The sequence below is a fragment of the Piliocolobus tephrosceles genome, chromosome 13 (assembly GCF_002776525.5).
Source record: "Piliocolobus tephrosceles isolate RC106 chromosome 13, ASM277652v3, whole genome shotgun sequence".
Lineage (NCBI taxonomy): Eukaryota > Metazoa > Chordata > Mammalia > Primates > Cercopithecidae > Piliocolobus > Piliocolobus tephrosceles.
In genome coordinates this window covers 33,103,375-33,125,845 of record NC_045446.1, presented here as the reverse complement: position 1 = coordinate 33,125,845, position 22,471 = coordinate 33,103,375, and the positions used below count along the sequence as shown (strand labels likewise).

At 35.3% G+C, this 22,471-nt stretch overlaps 1 protein-coding gene and 1 pseudogene across 1 annotated transcript in view; both read right to left on the bottom strand.

Annotated features, from left to right (window-relative positions):
- Nucleotides 1-22,471, bottom strand: part of DCDC1 (doublecortin domain containing 1) — a 445,002-nt gene that overhangs the window by 394,809 nt on the left and 27,722 nt on the right. Inside the window, exon 5 of the mRNA XM_031936696.1 lies at nt 17,285-17,490. Within this exon, the coding sequence (XP_031792556.1) occupies nt 17,285-17,490 (206 nt within the window). The remainder of the gene's footprint in view (nt 1-17,284; nt 17,491-22,471) is intronic.
- On the bottom strand, nt 6,971-7,293 carry LOC111554674 (annotated as a pseudogene).

Sequence of the window (22,471 nt, the reverse complement as noted above, 5' to 3'; positions counted from 1 at the left end):
TATAAAACTGAAGGCCTTTAATGGTACCCAAGTCACATCTTGAATGCTTTGCAGCTTAGACATTTCTTCCACCAGATACCCTAAATCATCCCTCTCAATTTCAAAGTTCCCCAAATCTCTAGGGCAGGGGCAAAATGCCATAAGTATCTTTGCTAAAATATAGGAAGTCACCTTTGCTCCAGTTTCCAACAAGTTCCTCATCTCCATTTGAGACCACCTCAGCCTGGACTTCATTATCCATATCACTATCAGCATTTCAGTCAAAGCCATTCAACAAGTCTCTAGGGAGCTCCAAACTTTCCCACTTTGTCCTATCTTCTTTTGAGCTCTCCAAACTGCTCCAACCCCTAACTGTTACTCAGCTCGAAAGTCACTTCCACATTTTTGGCTATCTACAGCAGCACCCCACTCTTGGTACTAATTTACTGTATTAGTCCATTTTCACGCTGCTGATAAAGACATACCCAAGTCTGGGCAATTTATAAAAGAAGAGGTTTAGTGGACTTACAGTTCCACATGGCTGGGGAGGCCTGACACTGATGGTAGAAGGCAAATTGAAGCAAGTCATGTCTTACATAGATGGCAGCAGGCAGAGAAAGAGCTTGTGCAGGGAAACTCCTCCTTATAAAACCATCAGATTGCATGAGACTAACTATCATGAGAACAGCATGTGAAAGACCCACCCTCATGTCTCAACTGCCTCCCACCAGGGTCCCTCCCACAACATGTCGGAATTAAAGATGAGATTTGGGTGGGAACACAATCAAACCATATCCAGCATGAACAAATCCTGAGATACAAGAATCTACTATTTTTTTCTCCTGTTTTCTTGTCTTCTTCATGGGATCATGCATATTCATTCACTTGGGTTTATCAAGGTAAGTCCTAGCCTTCTTTCTGCCTCTCTCTTAAGGCAAACTAAATGGTACCCCAACATTTCATCTTCCATTTACATACTGACAACTCCCAAATTGATATGTTTCTTTTATTCATTAATTCAAAATATTTTTGACTACTACTATCTTCCAAGTGCCTGGATATTGCAGTGAGCAAAAACACCCAGGTTCTTGTTCTCATGAAGCTTTGAGTCTAGTGGTGGACAAAGACATTTATAAAATGATCATATCATTAAATGTGGAGTAGGTGGCATAAGGAAGGCTTCTGAGAAGAGATAAACTGGATTTATCTGGAAATAAGTGGAGGATATTGAGAGTGGGGAACTATTTCAGAGAACACAGCATATGAAAAGGCTCCATAGCAGAGCAAGCAGGATGTATTCCAGAAATCAAAAGGTCACCATATGAAGGGGGAGAGCAGCCTCATAGGAAAGGAAAGAAGCCTTCCTTATGCCACCTACTCCACATTTAATGATATGATCATTTCACAAATGTCTTTTTTTTTTTTTTTTTGAGACAGAGTCTCACTCTGTCAGCCAGGCTGGAGTGCAATGGTACAGTCTCTGCTCACTGAAACATCCGCCTCCCGGGTTCAAGTGATTTTCCCGCCTCAGTCTCCTGAGTAGCTGGGACTACAGGTGCCCGTTGCAATGCTAGGCTAATTTTTGTATTTTTAGTAGAGACGGGGTTTCTCTATGTTTGCCAGGCTGGTCTTGAACTCCTGACCTCCTGATCCGCCTGCTTAAGCCTCCCAAAGTGCTGGGATAACAGGTGTGAGCCACCATACCCGGCTTTATTTTACAAATCTCTTTGTCCACCACTAGACTAAAAGTTCCATGAGAACAAGGCCATGGCTTGTTTTGCTCACCACCATATCCAGGTACTTGGCAGATATTAGTAGTCAAAAAATATTTTGAATTAATGAATAAAAGAGTTAATATATATTATTTCTAATTTAAACTAATTTTAGTATAAATATCTTTTGATCAAGATTCTGATAAGCTAGCAAAAAATTCTGTCTGCTTTTATGAAATTATGCTATAAAGTATGCATAATTCCAGAAGAATTTTTTTTTCAAATAAACCAATTCTTTTTAGTACCAGAGCACTAACTTTTTGCAAGTCCTAGGAAATAAAATAAGAAAACTTCTTCACGTGTGTAGTAATACTGTTGGCTGCCTATCCAATATCCATTCTCCACCCTCATCCTTACTATACTGATTTTTCTCCCTCTTGACTCAAGGAAGACTACAATTATATTTTTGTGGTTGTTGTTTTGTTTTGTTTTTTTGTTTTTTTGAGACGGAGTTTCACTCTTGTTGCCTAGGCTGGAGGGCAATGGCTTGATCTCGGCTCACTGCAACCTTCGCCTCCCGGGTTCAAGTGATTCTCCTGCCTCAGCCTCCCCAGTAGCTGGGATTACAGGTGTGCACCACTATGCCCGGCTAATGTTGTGTTTTTAGTAGAGACAGGGTTTCTCCATGTTGGTCGGGCTGGTCTTGAACTCCTGACCTCAGGTGATCCACCTGCCTCGGCCTCCCAAAGAGCCACTGCGCCCAGCCTACAATTATCTTGATGTATCTAAATTACCTATTGTAGTCTCATGCCCCTTGTCAGTGAATGGTTTGAGGTAGACACATAACCATGTTCTGGTCAATGAGACATAAGCAGGAGCTTCTGGGAAAGGCTTAATCTTTCATAGGGAAGAGATGGTCCTTTTGTGCCTCTGTACATAGTTACATCTGGCTGTGCAACCATCTTGTTACCAACATATGAAAGAGCACAAACTCCATACAACTGTAGAGATCACAGCTGGAATTCTGTCATACTATGCTTGGTGCTGCCCTACCTCTGGTTTTCTTGCTTCATTTTTGCTCAAGTCTGTTTCAATCAGGAATCTGTTATTTGCAGTTAAAGTCATCCTGACAGAAAAATACATTTTTTGTCCCATGTTCCTCAAATGATGAAAGTCTATTCAGCTAATTCAGTGAGTATTTGTATACCAAATAGATTACAACAGTATTCACTATATAAACCTAAAAAGCAAACCATTTAATTAAAAATCTAGGGAATAATTTTAGATGAAATTTATCAAGCTGAAAATTATGAAAATGAATGGATAATTGTGAAACTAATCATTTGGATTACTAAAAATACTTCACCTTTGGCAATTAATTGTACTTGCTCAGTAGAAGAGAACTATCATTTATTATGATTATTTTGAGAAAGGGAATCTGTTTTTACAGAATTTTTTTTTTCTTATTGAAAGGCTGTCAAATAGTTTATGAATTTTCAAAGAATTAAAATGTAATCAAATGCCATGGCATAAGTCTCTGCTCAGGCCAACATTTTACAAAAATGACTTATAATCAAAATTATTACCATTATGTTAACCAGAAAATGCCAGAAGATTGGGCTAAATTTGTACCCATCTTATTAAGTACCTTATCTGAATAAATCCTAGAGCTTAATATGCTGGCCTATTATTTGTCTTATTCTCATAAAGGTAAGTGAAAGAATGCACACCAAATCTAGTTATTTGCTCTCACTAGTAATGAACATAAATATGATTTGAAAAGGCAACTATTTCTCATGAATTTGTGTCCTGTGGTGTTTTGGTATTTTATTTTTAGAATGTGAATGAGAAGTAGATGACCAGAGGGAATTTTCTTAAGAATAATTAAATGACCCAGATTACAATTCTAGTCATATTATTATTTTTGTTTGTTTTTAAAATCTACTCTATTGATTTATAATTTGCATGAAATAAACTGTACCTATTTTAAGTAGGTGCAGTTGATGCAGATAGAACAATGTATACCCATGTGTAACTACCACAGTGAATATACAGAATATTCCCACCACCTTCCAAAATTCCTCATGTTCTTTTCCAACTACAACCCAATACTCCTGGCCCGAAGTCACCAATAATCTGGTTTTTTTCACTACAGAATAGTTCATCTGTTCTACAATTTCATGGCATGTAATATTTCATACCTGATTTCATTCATTTACCACAATGCTCATTTCTTTTTATTGTTGAAAAATAGTCCTTGACATAAATATATCATAATCTTTTATCCATTCACAGGTATATGGACTTTTGTACTGCCTGTAGTTTGGCTAATTGCAAATAAAACAACTATGAACATTCACTTAGAAGTCTTTGTGTTGACATATGTTATTTATCTTGGTATATATCTAAAAATGAGATTGCTAGATTGTAATTAAGTATAAGCTTAACTTTATATGAAACTATCAAACTATTTTGCCAAGTGGCTGTATCATTTTGCATTCTTACCAGCTAAATATAAGATTTGCCATTGCTCCACATTTTCACCGACACTTGGTATTGTCAGTCTTTTAAATATTAGTCATTCTAATGTGTGTATAGTGGTAACTCATCATGGATTTAATTTGCATTTCCTTGATGATTAATAATATTGAGCATATTTTCATGTGCTAATGGTTGATTTCTATGTCTTTGTTCATATTTTTTTATGTCCTAAGAAATATTTGCCTACCCAAGGTTGCAAAGATTTTCTCCCACGTTTTCTCTGAGAATTAGTATAGTTTTACTCTTTATAATAAGATCTATGATCAATTTAAATCAATTTTCATGAGTGGTTGTGAGGTAAGTTCTTATCACACAGAAATATCCAATTGTTTCAGCAATAGTTATCAAAAACATGTCTTTTCCCCCATTGAATTACTCTATCAAGAGTGATTTACCCGTGTATGTGTGGGTCTACTTCTGAACTCTCCATTTTGTTTCTTTGCTCTTTATGTGTATTCTTATTCCCGTACCATCCTGTTTTGATTACTTTAGCTTTATAATAGATGTTGAAAACAGGTAGTGTAAATGGAATACTATTCTGCCTTTAAAAAGGAGAAACTCTTGTCATTTGCAACAACATGGATAAACTTGGAAGGCATTATGTTAAGTGAAATAAGCCAGGCACAGAAACACAAATACCACATGATTTCACTTATCCCTGAAAACTAAAAAAGTCAAACTCATGGAAGCAGAGAGTAGAATGGTGATTGCAGGAGGCTGCAGTGGGAGTGGGAGGACTAGGAAGATGTTGGATATAAAGTGCACAAAATTTCAGTCAGACAGGAGGTATAAGTTCAAGAGAATTTTTTATCATGGTGACTATAGTTAATAACAGTATACTATATACTTGAAAATTGCTAAGAAAGTAGATTTTTATGATAAAAAAATAAGTATCTAAAGTAATTCAACTGTTAATCAGCTTGGTTTATCCATTCCACAATGTAGGCATATTTCAAATCATCCTGTAGTATACTATAAATATATACAATTTTTATTTGTCAATTTAAAAAATAAATAACAATAATAACACTAAAATACAACTTTTTAAAAGAAATCAAGTAGTATAAATCCTCCAAATTTATTCTTGTTTAAAACTGATTTGGCTATCTAATTCCTTTGCATTTCTGGAATTTCCACATATATTAGAAATATCTTGTCAATTTATGCCCCTTTCCTCAAAGAGAAGGCCAGCTGAATTGTGATGAGTATTATGTTGACTATATAGATCAACTTGCAAGAAATTGGCATCATTATAATTTTGAAGTTTCCAGTCCATGAACATGATATATCTCTTGGGCCTTCTTTCATTTCTCTCAGCAATTAATTGTTGTTTTCACTGTATAAGTCTTGCACATATTGTGTTAAATGAATAGTTAAGTATTTCATGTGTTTGAGTGTTGTGGTATTTGATTTTTAAATTTCATTTTCTTTTTTTGTGTGTATATCTCTTCTAGTTTAAACCTTTTAAGTTGGCAAAAGCACCATTCCCAATCACAAATACACAGCAGTTCTACAGTTTTATGTTTCTGAATGGCTGTTTAAAGACAATCCTAAATTATTACTTAGTTTGACTTAGAATGTAAAGAATTCAAGAGTGAAGTTTGTAAGACATATGCACACATATGTTTATTATGGTACTATTCCCAATAGCAAAGACTTGAAGCCAACCCAAGTGCTCATCAATGATAGACTGGATAAAGAAAATGTGGCACACATACACCATGGAAAACTATGCAGCCATAAAAAAGGATGAGTTCATGTCCTTTGTAGGGGCATGGATGAAACCATCATTCTCAGAAAACTAACACAAGAACAGAAAACCAAACACCACATGTTCTCACTCATAGGTGGGAGTTGAACAATGAGAACACATGGACACAGGGAGGGGAATATCACACACCAGGGCCTGTCAGGGGGTAGGGGGCTCAAGGAGGGATAAAATCAGGAGAAATACCTAATGTAGATGATGGGTTGATAGGTGCAGCAAACCACCATGGCAGGTGTACACCTATGTAACAAACCTGAACGTTCTGCACATGTATCCTGGAACTTAAAGTATAATAAATTTAAAAATAATAATAATAATAAAAGATTTGCTACTATTTTAAAAGCATGTGACCTTATAGATCATCTATAAAATGTGAGAAGTGTTAAATAACCTTTAATATTACACATAAACCACACTAAACTTCCTTTCAGTAAGTAAAAGGAACCATTTTGAATACAGGGAATTCTAATTACATGGGCATAGTTAGGGCCAAAAGTATAAAGTAGACATTGCTACCTTATTTATCTTCAACCCTTGCCTTTAAGAGGCAAATGAACACAAAACACAGGTGAATCTTGCTTGGTTCTGAGACAGTGAAGGAATTTCCCCAGTATTTAAATATATTCACATAACCCAGTATGTAAATTTAAATATAAAATCCAGTAAATTTTAAGATGGCACTCGTCATCTTTGTGAAAAGTTGAATGTTACTAACGAAGTCTAATCATAGCTTTAGAAGGGGTAAACAATGATAGCATTTACTGAATTGGAATTACTATTAAAATTCAAAAACTGAGCATATTCATTTAACCAGAAGCTAGTCTTAGTTTTAAATCAGGACTGCCCAACAAAATATTCCGTCAGTCATTCATGATCTGAATTCTGGTGTATGAGATCTGTGAAAGTATGGTACACATAAAAAAGTCATGAAATATTTCTGTTTTGTAATAAATAAGGCAGTGGCAAATTATTACTCATTAGTAGCTTTTTTAAGACAAGCTAACAAGTCTGCCCTTTCTGCCTTCTTAGAGCTGGAACTAGCAAAGATCATTTTTATTCCAGGGATGTACTTCTTGGGACTCTCCAAATACTCCATCAGTGTATCCTCTCCCCAAATGATATCTTTGTTCTTATTGGCATCTGTGTAAGTGAATACAGTGGCCTGACGTGTCTTCTGCCCGAAGAGACCATGGAGATTAGGCCCCAGTCTTGTGCTTGCCTCCCTTTTCCACGGTGTGGCATTGGGCACACTTCTGAACAAAAACTCTTCTTGCCTTTCTGAACATCACCCATATTTCTCTTTTTTGTCACTGGTGCAACAAAGGTTCCTGCTCTGAAGCCAGATGTTCCACTCTCCTTAAATTTCATTTTCTAATGGTCACTAGTATATACAATTTCACTGACCTTGTATCCTGCAAACTTGCTGAATGTATTCCTTAGTTCTACTAGCTTTTATATAGATTCTTTAAGGTATTTCATGTTCTTATCACATTGTCTATAAATAAAATAGTTTTTATTTCTTCCTTTTAAATCTATACACTTTTTACTACTTTTTTCTTGCCTTATCACAGGGTAGGGCCTCCGATAGCATGTTAAGCTGAAATGAAAAGAGAGGACATCTTTGCCTTGATCCTGATCTTAGGGGAAAACGGTTCAGTCTTTCATCATTTAGTATGCAGTTAAATCAGTGTTTAGTACACATTCTTGATCAGATTGAAGAAATTCCCTTTTATTTCAAGTTTGTTATGAAAATTTTTTTAATAAGTGAATATTAAATTTTATCAAATTCCTCTCTGATACCTACTGAAATGAGCATATGACTTTTTCCATATTCTCTTAAGGTGGTCACTTACACTGTCTGTTGTAAAACCAACTGATATGGTTTGGCTCTGTGTCCCTACCCATATCTCATCTTGAATTATACTCCCGTAATTCCTACGTTTTGTGGGAGCAACCCAGTGGGAGATAACTGAATCATGGGGGAGGTTTCACCCATACTGTTCTCGTGTTTGTGAATAAGTCTCACAAGATCTGATGGTTCGATAAGGGGAAACTGTTTCATTTCGCTTTCATTCTCTCTCTTGCCCCCACCATGTGAGACGTGCCTTTTGCCTGCCACCATGATTATGAGGCTTCCTCAGTCATGTGGAACTGTAAGTCCAATAAACCTCTTTCTTTTGTAAATTGCCCAGTCTCAGGTATGTCTTTATCAGCAGCATAAAAACAGACTAATATACCAACTTTGCATTCCTGGGATAAAACTCACTTGATCATGATGTATTGTTGGATTTGATTTGTTAATACTTTATGAAGTAATTTTGCATCTACGGTTAGGAGGATAGTGGTATGAATTTTCTTTTCTAGTAATGTCTTTATGATGCTAGTCTCATCATGTGAGAGGGGAAGTTTTCCTGTTTTCTCTATTTTCTAAAAGGTTTGTGTACAACTGATATTATTTTCTCATGAAAGGTTGACAAAATTCACCAGTGAGATCATTTGGTCTTGGAATTCTGTTTTTTGAAAAATTTTTAATTCTAAATTTGATTTATGTAATACATACAGAGATTTTGAGATATAAATTTTCTTCTGTCTCAGTTTTGGTAATTTAGGTCATATTAGAGTTCTATATCTAGAAGGACAAGACTAATAGGATAGGTGTATAGATGAAAGGGAGTTTAATGTCTATTAAAGATGATATATATATAAAATCTATTAAAGAAAGATAACATACATAATATTAAATATAGTCTATTAAGATAAATCTATGAAAGGGAGTTTTATGTCTACATTAAACAACTCTCCACAGCTGGAGAGTTAGTGACCTGATATATTTGGTTATTTATTTCTAATTTAATTCTTTTGTAGTCAGGAAACATTCTTAACATAATTTTAATCCTCTTAAATGTACTGGGAATGGCTCAATAAGCAGCAAAGGGTCTATAAAAGTGAACATACCATGTATATTTAAAATAATTTCTTTGTGCATACCCAAATTTGTTTCTGGTATCATTTTCTTCCAGTGAAAAATATCCTTTAATATTTCTCATAGTATAGGTCTGCTGGATACAAGTGCTTCATATTCTGTTTGCCTGAGAATGCTTTTATTTGAAAGATTTTTTAAAGGTATTTTCACTGTAACACAAAATAAGATGACCAGTTTTTCTTTCAGCACTTTAAACATATTATTTCTCTCCACACTTTAAAGATATCTGCTATCTTCTGTCTTGCATAATTTCTGAAGAGAAGTCAGTTTTTATTCTTACATATGTATCCCTGTAATTAATGTGTTTCCTCTCCTCTGGTTGCTTTTAAGCTTTCCTATTTATCATTGTTTACAGCAATGTGATTTATGTCCTTAATCTGGTTATCTTTCTAGTAGAGGTGCATTGAGCTTCTTAGATATGTGGGTTGTTTTCCATGAACTCAGGAAAAATTCTGACCATTATTACTTCAAATATTCACATTCTTCTCAGTCTTTCTAGGGCTCCAATTATACATCTATTAGACTCATTGATATCCCACAAGTTACCGACACTCAGTCCCTGCTTTCCTTTTGCTTCTCTGCACTGCAGTTTGGATAGCTTTATTGTCCTGTCTTGAAGTTCATTGATCTTTTCTTCTCTAATATCTAACCTGCAGTTAAACCCAGTTTTGTTTTGTTTTTTTGTTTTGTTTTGTTTTTTTGTTTGTTTGTTTTGCAGTTAAGATATTGTATTTTTTAGAATTAGAAGTTCCACTGGTTCTATTTTAAGTTTCCAGTTCTCTTTGCATTATATTCATGTTTTCTTTAAATACATGAACATATTTATAATCACTGTTTAAATGTCTTTTTTGGTTAACTCTATTTTGGGGTCTGTTTCTATTGATCAACCTTTCTTCTGGATATAAATTACCTTTACTGGAATCTTCATCAATTTGTCTAACAAGTTCAACAAGACCTCTCCTCTCCAACTGGTCAAAAGGCAAATGTCTCCTGACCCTGCACATACTCCCATACTTGTTTCCCTTTTACATCCTAATTAGTTGTTCTTTTCCTGGCAGTTGTTTGTGTCAAGCCTTGTGGAGTTCTCCCTATGCATAAGCAACTTAATAGTCAGCCAAAGACATGAGGGGATGCTTACACAAAATTTGAGAACTATTCTAAAAATAGCTCCATCTTATGGTATTGATCTGCAAATTTCAGCCACCTAGAACTTTGATGTCTTTCTCTTCAGTTTATGGGAAGCACTGTGCTTTTCTTAGATTCTCTCTTCTCTCTCTCACTCTTTCCCACCCTCCCTCCCTCTCTCTCTACTACAATCCATAAATTCCTCCAGGTACAAAGACATAGTGAACTTTAGGACTCACTTCAACTTTTCCCCTTCTCTTAGGCATTATAGCTGATGCTTCCTGTTGTCTAATACCTAAAAACAGTTGTCATATATTTTTTCCAGTTTTTCAGTTGTTTATAATGGAATGGCTAGTCTGATACTAATTACTCCAACTGGAAACAGATGTCTTATGTTTTTATTTTTAATGGTTATGTTAAATCATTTTTAAGACACGACACAGTAGGAATTAAAATTTAAGAAAAAGTAATATTAAGGGAAGTTTTGAATAATAAAGAATATTGCTCTTAAAATCAGAAAATGGGTTATAGTACCAGCTATTTCACTTGATCCACTTTGGATATGGTAGTTAGCTTGTCTAAGTTTCAGATTTTTGAGTAGCTTGACTAGATTACTTCATAAAATCCTGTGATTATAATGTCCAGAAACTCGATAAAATTCATCAAAGATTCTTTAATGATAAGGTATGCATGGACACGAATCTAATAAACAGTTCAATGTAACCATTATTGTTACATGTTCTTAAAAATTAAAATATATTAAAATATAAAATGTACATACAAAAACTATAAAATAATTTTAATAAAAAACACAAAAATACTGCACTCCAGCCTGGGCAACAGAGCGAGACTCCGCCTCAAAAAAAAAAAAAAAAAAAAAAAACACACACAGAAATACATTTTACCTTTCAAATTGAATATCGTGTTTATATTTTTTTTGTTTTTTTTTTAGATGGAGCATTGCTTTGTCACCCAGGCTGGAGTGCAGTGGTATGATCTTGGCTCACTGCAGCCTCTGCCTCTCAGGTTCAAGCGATTCTCCTGCCTCAGCCTCCCAAATAGCTGGGATTACAGGCGCCCGCCACCATACCCAGCTAATTTTTGTATTTTTAGTAGAGACAGGGTTTCACCATGTTGGCCAGGCTGGTCTCGAACTCCTGACCTTAGGTGATCCGTCCACCTCGGCCTACCAAGGTGCTGGGATTACAGGTGTGAGCCACTGCGCCTGGCCATGTTTATGTCTCAGCTGCCCCTAAATAATATTAAGGACTATCCTTAACTACCATCAGTAAAGTAAATGAATCTTTAGACTGAAAATTCTCATTTGTTTTTATTTCTATTAAATACATTCTTTCTCTTTTTGCTTTTTTTAGAATTTCATTTAAGAAAAAAATCTGACTATAAATAATGACATAATATTCTAAAATAACTCAATTGTATAATCCTAGAAATTCACATTAAATAATGAAAAGGCAACTGGCTATTCATAGCCTCTTGAGAATATACCATATTATCAAATTCCATATTTTTAAAACTCTTCTTTTGTTTTTTTAATCAGATATTAATCTCTGGTTTTAAAAAATAGCCTAATTTTTAAATAACAATAATAAGTAGTATCAATGGATTTTTCCTCATATTTCATAAAAAGCTCTTTAAAGAAGTTCCAACACACTAATTATGCATGACCTCCTCTGTCGGAATCCATGTTGAGCATCCTTAATCATATTTTGCTACCCCAGGTGCTCCTTTTTGAATCTCTGAAGTTACTCTCTAAATTATTTTACCCACCCTATTGGGAAAATCTCTGCTGCCATAGTTACCAATTTCTGTGTGAACATTCCACAATCATACCATTATATTGTGTTATTTCAATTGAATTGGGCCCTTCTTAAGCTTGAAATTTTTCTTACTTTTTTGTGTAAGCTTATTATGTTTTTTTAATTAATAAATGGTAAACATCATAGAAATACGTATTTCTCCTGGCTTAAAGGCATCTAATAAAGTCTATTGCTTATTTATACCTTGAAATTCATATAGGAGTAATTCCCGCAATACTTATATGTTTTTTCAGTAATAACAGGAAAAAGTAATTACAATGAAATATGTTTACATATAAATATGAAGGGAGTATTTTTTTCCTAAGCCAGACTTGCTACATATAACCACTCTTTTTCTGCCTGCTTGTAGATGTTTTCTATTTCCTGATTTCTGAACTCCCTGCACTCATTCTAATCTAATTTCCCCCAACCTCTTTTATTCTGTCTCACAAGTTTTTTTTTTCTCTTAAATTAGATGAGAAGTACAGGAGAACAAGCAAAAAGGAAGTCTGTGAAGATTTCCATCAATTAGTAAGTTTGAAATTTTAGAACAGTGGAATAAGAATTCTCAAACTTTAGAGTGGCTAGGAATCATTTGGAGACATTTGTTGAAATTCAGATTACTAGGGCCCACACTCAAGAATTCTTAACTCAATAGGCGTGAAGTAGGGCCTGGGAGTCTGAACTTTTAACAGAAAGGCCAGACAATTCTGATGAAAGTGTTCTGTGAACCACACTTTGAAAAAACTGTGGACCTTTTGCCTGCAGTAAGTATATGACGCCTCCAGGTAACAGAGGAAAAGTATTCTGTTCTCATTGAAGTAAGCTAACACTATGTTTGCCAAATTATGCTGCATAAACCCCAAGAAACTGGGAAAAAACAATTGGGATAGGAAGAAAATATTAGAAATATTCATTTTTATCTATAAAAATCAATAATTATTAATCAATTATTATCAATATTAAAAGATTGACACTTAACATTTATTTTCCAAAAAAGAGAACCAGAAAGGTGGGAAGATAATTAAGTGGTAAATGATTTAGCAGACCAGAAAAGTCAAAACTTAAAGTAGTAAAAGTACATTTTATTTGTATTGCAGAACCCCAAAAGGCTCATAAGTTTGAGGCATTAGGTACCTCTAAAAGTTGGGCTAAAAACAGATTGACTATACAGAAAACAGATAAACCTCCAGAACCCTTCCCACATCAACCAGGTAGGCAACTATACTTTTGCAATCAGAAGAGAAGACATGAGATTTTTTCTCTGGAGAGACTAAACCTCTTACTGAAAAGAGGAGAATTAAATGAAAGTCTATATATTGAAAGTGAAACTCTTAACCCCCTTCTCCACTTGGCTAGTACATTGCTCAAATTGGCGGACTTTATTTGCTGAAATTGATTAACTCCAGAGAAAAGACACTGATAATTAGGAACCCAACCCCAATGAAAAATCCTAGTCAAAACACTCTCCAATGAAATCCATCTGTCAATAACACAAACCTATGCTCATAGCTTTTCAACCAAATTTTTGGTTCTTCACTTTTAAATATTGATGGAGGAGTAACTCATACTTAAAGTAAGTCTGTAGTCTGTAACATTAAAGACCAAAACCAAACCAAACAAAAGCAATGCCTCCACTCCCCCCAACCCCCCCGCAAAAAAATTGGCCTGTACAAGGAGAAGCAAAAGATTCATTGGGCTGGGTGGTAAAGATAAGCAAATCTCCCAGATAAGAAAATTAGTTCAGTCCATAAGATCCAACATATAAAAGTAGGAGCTCCATAAAATAATAACAGAAAAACTATAGTAAAAGGATATTGTCAGAAATATATATAGTTCAACGAAACATCTCAAAAGAAAAGGATGACACTTTTCAAACTGAGAAGACATCCTGAGTATCCAGCACATCTTGAAAAAAAATTTGAACACTGTCAATAAAGAGATGGTCCTAAAAGTTTTCATCCTTTGTGTCACCTACAAAGGATGACGAATCAGTGTGATATCAGACTTCTCAGCAGCAACACTAGCAACAAAAATCAATAAAGCAATACTTTTAATGTTTGAAAGAAAAAATATTTCCCAAGATTTCAAAATATTCACCACCCATATTCTCTTTTTTGGGAAGCCACTGGAATATGCACACAGTAGAATAGATGAGGTATGGGAAAACTAGGGAACCAGGGAAAAGAAATCCAACACAGGAGAGAGAGAACGATAATTCTCAGGTTGATAGTAAAGACAGATCCCAGCATAGAGATCATAGAAAACAGCCAGTTCAAATGGGAGCAAGAGGACAGCGAATTTTTTTTATTGTTTCATTCATTTCATTATCTTTTCCATCATTTTCTTCACCACTGTAATTTTATGCTATTGGTGATAGTAGCAAACCAAGCAAAAAACCAAGTAAGAAAGATATAATTATTAACTATTGGAAAAAAATCAAACATTTTTCAGAAAGGAAATGCTATCTTGAATAATAAAATAATCCACACAGCTATCAATTATCTGAAAATGAATCCAAGATGTAATTGGAAGAGAATAAAACTTATCCACCATGATGCTAATCTCAAAGTTGTGTATCCATATCAGCCATATTTCATTTCCCATTAATTTGGCATCTTATGCCCACAAACTTTTCTTAATACCTTTCTCAACCCATGGATATAGATGTTTAGCCTATATCCTATAGTAGCACATGCTGTGTGATTACTGAAACCATATCAAGTAATTCTAAAATCATCAGATTTAAATTGCAAAGAGATGTGCTATAGTTCTGGTATTCTAGAGTTTAGTAAAGAAATATATCATTTTGGCCCTCATTTCAAGCTTCTTAATTACTTCCTAAAGTAAATAAATGGATTCCCTTTTGATTTTCTCCTTGTAATTAACATACAGTCATTTCCCTTTGGCTCTATTCTGTGCTCATAGAGGACTTTTATGCTTTAACTACCTTATTGTACCATTCATCCTCAATAATTCTCTTCTTATACCATTGCAATAACCTTCACCATATTAGAATACTTTACAATCTACTTCAGTTTTATATTACTTAGCAGTAATTGAAAAATAGCTAACATTGCTAATATTTCATCATAAAAGAGAAAATAATTTGCTTTTCTCTGAAGACTATGACACTTCCTTATTTCTATTACTGACTTGGTGTTTAATGTATAAATGGAGCATGATCCTATGATTATCAACAACACTTTCAAAATTTAAGTTTTATTTACAAAATAATTAGCAAGCCTTATTTTTCCCTTCTAAAAAGTTCTTATTGACACCCAAGGTCAGCATTTTGTTGCCTCCTCTTCTTTACCTCATTCTTAAATGTGATACTGAAGTAAATATTTACTAATACATTTGTTACTAAATCATGTTCTATCATGAGTTCTATCGTGAATTTGCAAAAATTCTTTAAATATTTTCTACAAATTGTAAAAGAAAAACGCAAGCTAAAGACTTCCTTGATCAACCAGTTTTAAATAAATTCCTCTCGAGACAAAAAGCAAAATAGCGGTGGCATTTTTATTCATACCCAACCTTTCATCTAAGAACATATAATCTGTAAGAGTGACTGTTACTCCAATTTTACCACTAAGGCATGGAATTACAGGGATTGAACTGAAATGAACTCAAGAGGTTATGTAACCTAGCTTCTATCTCCAAGAATAACCACATTTTAACTGTCCAAGAGATATGTCCATCTTCTCTATTTTATTTTATTTTATTTTATTTTATTTTTGAGACGGAGTCTCGCTCTGTCGCCCGGGCTGGAGTGCAGTGGCCAGATCTCAGCTCACTGCAAGCTCCGCTTCCTGGGTTTACGCCATTCTCCTGCCTCAGCCTCCCGAGTAGCTGGGACTACAGGCACCCGCCACCTCGCCTGGCTAGTTTTTTGTATTTTTTTTTTTTAGTAGAGACGGGGTTTCACCGTGTTAGCCAGGATGGTCTCGATCTCCTGACCTCGTGATCCGCCCGTCTCGGCCTCCCAATTAAGTGCTGGGATTACAGGCTTGAGCCACCGCGCCCGGCCATCTTCTCTATTTTTCAAAATCGCCAGGGAAGATGTTATAACTTGCCTTAGCAATTTGCTCTGCTGTGTAATATCCCTTAATATCATAATCCAAATCTGTAGATGAGAAGGAAACAAAACTCAGGTTTCCCAGCTCATTGGTAAATGCTCTTAACCAGTTGTGGTTGTAAAACAACCACAAAAATAAATACATGAAGAAGTAGATATTTTGATTAAAATTCTAATATCTAGTCAACTATTCACCTGTTCCAAGCAACATTCAATTTGAAATAGTTTTGTATAACAAAATTATCTTGATTTCATAACAAAATTTTCTATTAGAAAGAAAACTAATTTCTGTTAGGTGCATATTATGAGTCTCAAAGACGAGACTAGAAACATTTAATGGGAACTTTCTGGGTGCCATGCATTGTACTACATACATAATATCACGTTAAATCCTCGCAGCAACTCTATGAAGTAGGTACTACTGTTATCTCTGTTTTTTTTAGATGAAGAAACTGAGGCTCAGGGAAACAAAGGTGTCCAAGGCCTCATAGTTAGTGAATGGTGAAGCCAAGATTCAAGCCTAGGCATTTGGTTATGTTTTACTGTCTCTCATACATTCTCAACACATTTGTTACTATATTATTATTAGGTTGCTTTAAAATTGGTTGAAAAATCCTTATCTGTATAAAAATGTGTGTGTGTGTTTCAAATTCCCATTAGCTCCTTGGTACTTTTTTAATATCAAAGATGTTTTAGAAAGTACAAACACCTTCTAAAAAACATGCGTTTGTATGACAAGTAATACTTTAACTTTTTTTTTAAGTTTGCTTGTTTCATGATTTTCCTTGGGCCCCTTAGATTTGTTTTTAAAACTTCTATGAACACTTTGAAACTGCACTTTAGTGATTTGGGGCTTTGCTAATTCTTTAGAGGAGCAAGGATACTTTTAGGTCTTACCAGTATTCTAAATGAAAAGAGGCAGACTTGAGACTGGAAGCTAGGTTAGACTGGCTTCGATCTAAATAGCTTATAAAATATTGTAACTAAATAGAATGTTTAGAATGTTTTCTCTAGTATAAACATAACATTTTAACTAGGTGAATGACTATGTTAGCCAAACAATTTCCTGAAATATTGTTGCTTTGCTATGGTAATTTATGGTAATAGTGCAATAAACAGACTTATAAACAGGTTTATATAGAATTTTTTAGTTCTATATAATGTCTTCTTAATATTTCAGTTTGTTGACATTGATATTTAGAAGAAAAAAATAACACATTTCAAAAGCCACAAAATTTTGAAATTGAATTCATAGTTCAATATTTAATATAAAATTACCTTTTTCATTGTTTCTTTTCCCACTGTAATCACATGTCCATCCTGCCCCATGCCATTCTTAAAGAACAGAATTCGGACTGAGGTCCTCTCAGTAAGTTTCTTCATTCTAATAGAAAGAACAGGCTTGGTTTTCCATCTTTTGACATCAGCAGGAAGCATCAACCCATTCATTGTCCAAGTTACTTTCTTCATTAACAACAGATGGTCTAGAAGATAATTTTTTAAGTCAAGTCAATATTTGGCTTCAAAATTAAAAATGGACACATCATACTTCCCTCCCTCTACTACCTGTATATTATACACTGGCCAGTCTCCATTTAGATGCTGGGTTTTCTGAAATGCTACCACCAGCTTCTTACTAACCGTGACATAAGCTGTAGCAAGCTGTCTGCTCTGATAGCCTGCATAAATCATCATTTCTGAAGGGAACAGATGTTCAGGGTATGAAAGAGTAATACCACAATTTAGTCCTAATTAAAATTCACCTTAGCATGCCTCTATTACTGATTATACGCACCCAGCTGAAAGGGTCCATTGAAAATGTTCAATGTCCTTTGCTTACTATGAAACTACATAGGTCCTGAACTTTTATGTTCTTTAGGGTTGGGAAACATTTCTTGTCTTTTCAATATGATTTCTTATCCATGTTGCTTTAAAGATGCTGACCAATAGTAACATTATACTATAATTCTTCTCCTATGACTAGAAGGAAGGTGCCTTCTAGGACATCCTTGGTGAGAGATTTAAACTATTTCACTGAAAATGAAAAACAGTTTTTCATTAACAGTTCATTTTGACCTATACATTTTCAAAGCTGTGTGCAGAAATTTAAGTTTTAAAACTCCCACTAATATAAACAGGAGCACAACTAAATTACTATGTTTGACTTTGAAAATATAAGGGTAAGAACAGGAGTGCAGTATATTGCATTCTAAGTTGCTGTCAACATTCTTCTCTTTTCAAGAGGTTTTGTTTCATAAATAAATAATTTGCACCTGAGCTACTTATTTGTGCATTCAATTTATTTTAATCATATTTTCTTCTAACATAAATTACAAAAATACAATGATCCCTCCCTCATCTGCTCTTATTTGTTCTGAGAGAAACATAATTTTATTTACAGATAACTGAAAATAGCTGCATTTATTGCTATTTTGCATTGAAATTTGCCCAGATTATGATCTTTCTCTGTTAGCACTTACCTTGAAAGAAACTTGGCCTCTTTGACCTAGAAATGTTACTTTACATAAAATCTGCCAATAGTGATATGAAAAATAAGCCAGTGGTTGTAATAACCTTCAAGTCTCAGAATGGCTATATTAAATGTTCAACAACAACAACAAAAAAGCCTCTATTCTCCCCCACTTCTTTCTCTCTCTGTTACCCACAAACATATACACATATAAAAACACACATACCATAGCAGATAAACAAAACTTGCTGATTAAATTAAAACTAGATTATAAGACTATAGACATAAGCCTTCAAAAAGAGAAAAAACATTTTAACAGAAATTTGTCACTGTGTGTTTTCATTTTGTAAACTGAAATTAATAGGAATTAGAAATTATAATAGAAAAATGAGCTATAAGTTAATGAGTTTATAAATAGCCAAAAGAATTGAAAACAGATACTCAAGTAAGTACATGTACACACATGTTCATAGCAGCACTATTTGCAATAGCCAACATGTGGTAACCAAATGTCCATCAATAGATGAATGGATAAACATTATATGGTCATTATGGAATGACTGGTACAATGGTAGTACAATGTATAACATAGATGGAATATTATTCAGTCATAAAAAAGAATGAAGTACTGATACTTGCTACAATATGGACAAACCTCAAAAACATTATGCTAAATGAAAGAATCCAGACATAAAAAAGGTGACATATTGTATGATTCCATTTACATGAAATATCAGAATAGGTAAATCTATAAAAACAGAACATACATTGATGGTTGCCAGCAGCAGGGAGGAGATGGGATTGAAGAGAAGCTTAATGGGTAAGACGTTCTATTTTGAAATGATGGAAATATTTTGGAACTAGATAGAGGTATTAGTTACATGACAGTGTGAATGCACTAAATGTTACTAAATTGCTCACTTTAAAATTATTAATTTTGCATTATGTGACCTCAATAAATAAAGAAGAAAAAAAGAAGAGGAGGAGATCCCATAGGTGCTGATCATTGTCGGTCAGTATTTCTCTGGGGAAAAAAAAAATTTCTCACAGGGGGGAAAAAAAAAGAATGAATTATTGTAGTTTAATGGGAGTTTACCCACAATCTGCATGGTGAAAGGGTATTACCTCTACCTTCAAATTATGCTTGAACCTTAACTCTGTTTCTTAGTGACACTAGATGTACTATACCTCCCTGAATCTCAGATTTCTCATTAAAAATTATCTAGTGAGCATCACTCCACTACCTGATAGGGATGAAGACTGCATGGACATTTATCAGTTCCCAAAATTAATACTTTTATAATTTCTTACACCTGTCTTTACTGCAATCTCTGAACATAAATTGTGAAGATTTCATGGACATTTGTCACTTCCCCAGTCAATACTCTTATAATTTCTTATGTCTGTCTTTACTTTAACCTCTTAATCCTGTCATCTTCATAAATTGAGAATGTATGTCACCTTAGGACCACTAATGTACAAATTGACTGTAAAATATGTGTGTTTGAACAATATGAAATCAGTGCACCCTGAAAAAGAACAGAATAACAGCGATTTTCCGGGAACAAGGGAAGATAATCATAAGGTCTGACTGCCTGTGGGGTCGGGCAGAATACAGCCATACTTTTCTTCTTGCAGGGAGCCTATAAACAGGCGTGCAAGTAGGAGAAATGTTGCTGAATTCTTTTCCCAGCAAGGAATATTAATAACTGAGACCCTGGGGAAGGAATGCATTCCTGGGGGTAGGTCTACAGATGGCCACTCTGGGAGTGTCTATCTTATGTGGTTGAGATAAGGACTGAAATACGCCCTGATCTCTTGCAGTACCCTCAGGCTTACTAGGATTGGGAAATTCCAGCCTAGTAAATTCTAGTCAGACTGGTAGTCTGCTCTCGAATCTTGTTTCCTCTTAAGATGTTTTACAAGACAATGTGTGCACAGTGGGACATAGACCCTCATCAGTAATTCTAATTTTGCCTTGCCTTGTGATCTTTACTGCCCTTTGAAGCATGTGACCTTTGTGACTTACTCCCTGTTTGTACATCCCCTCCCCTTTTAAAAACCCTAATAAAAACGTGATGGTTTTGCAGCTCAGGGTCGCCATCACGGTCGTACCAATATGTGATGACACCCCCGGAGGCCCAGCTGTAAAATTTCTCTTTGTACTCTTTTTCTTTATTTCTCAGACCAGTCGACACTTAGGGAAAATAGAAAAGAACCTACATTGAAATATTGGGGGCTGATTCCCCTGATAATATGTAAAATTACCTAACATATTGAAGTCATTCCATAAATATTACTTCTTCCCTCACATCCCTGAAATTCTGTTGCTTATTATGGAGCGTTGGAGTATATTAATTGTTACATCAGTCAGGGTCCCATCAAGAAAGCAGAATCTACTCAGAGGATTTGGGCAGAGGAAACTGACTGCAGGGAATTGGTTATGTAAGTGATAGAAAAGGCTGAGAAGCAACCAAAGGACAGTTAGGCAACCCAGAGATTAGAAAGAGCAAGAAACCACTCCCACCAAGGCCAGAGGGAGGAGATATTACAGGCACCAAGATTTAGAGAATCTTATCAATAACAGGTTTTCCAAGGCCAGCACTAGGGTGAGGGGAGTGAAGGCCAATGAGGCAAAATTTAAGGAAGCTGTACAGGGCCCTTACACAACGCTCAGAGCAAATGGCTCCTCAAATTGTGTCCCATTGGTACTTCACTCACCCAACTCTAGTCCCAGCTCTGGCTGAAACTCTTTCACATGCAGAACTCCTTAAATTCGATGGAAAACAATACCATAGCCAGACTCTATGTGATTTATAGATATTAAGTTATTTTGTTATCTCAACAACTTTATGAGATAGGTAATGTTATTATCCTTATTTACAGTTGAGGAAACTAAGGCACAGAGGCATTAACTTGCCCAAGATCATACTACTGGTATGTGGTGGCACAGGAATAGGAATTTAGTTCAAGAAGCTGTGCTCCCAATCACTGCACTCTTCTGCCGCTTCCATGTATCTCAAATTCAATGTCTAAAGTAAAATTTCATATCTTTCTACACAAACTGACTCACCCTTCACAGTTTTTATTTCTGTCAGTGTTTCCACTTCTTTTACAGTTATCCACTCTCTCAGCGAGATCTTGTACCTATACTGCTTATTCATTTCTCTCCAACTAATTGCTTATTCATTCAACAATATTTATTGGGTGTACACACATCAAGGCACCAGGGTGACAACTGTAAGGAGGACAGAGCTAGTTGTGCAGTTCACAGTCTCTGGCAGAGAAAGCAACAGTGTAAGGTCTCTTTGAACAGAGAGGCATATGTGATGAGAAGTTAGTTGTGAAAATCTGGGGGAAAGGTATTCCAAGCAGAGTGAAAACCAAGCACAGAAACTTGAAATGAGGATCGGCCTGGCATGTTTAAGAAAGAAAAACAGACCAGGCGCAGTGGCTCATGCCTGTAATCCCAGCACTTTGGGTGGACGAGGTGGGTGGATCACCTGAGGTCAGGAGTTCAAGACCAGGCTGGTCAACATGGTGAAACTCCGTCTCTACTAAAAATACAAAAAAATAGTGAGGCATTGTGGTTGGTGCCTGTAATCCCAGCTATTCAGGAGGCTGAGGCAGGAGAATCACTTGGACCCAGGAGGCAGAGGTTTCAGTGAGCTGAGATTGTGCCACTGCATTCCAGCCTGGGCAACAAGAGTGAAACTCCATAGGAAAGAAGGAAGGAAGGAAGGAAGGAAGGAAGGAAGGAAGGAAGGAAGGAAGGAAGGAAGGGAGGGAAGGAAGGAAGGAAGGAGGGGAAGGAGAGAGAGAGAGAAGAAGGAAGGAAGGAAAGAAAGAAGAAAGAAGGAAGGACAGAAGGGAAGGGAGGGAGGGAGGGAAGGAAAGAAGGAAGGAAGGAAGGAAGGAAGGAAGGAAGGAAGGAAGGAAGGAAGGAATGGAGGGAGGGAAGGAGGGAAAGAAAGAAAGAAAGAAAGAAAGAAAGA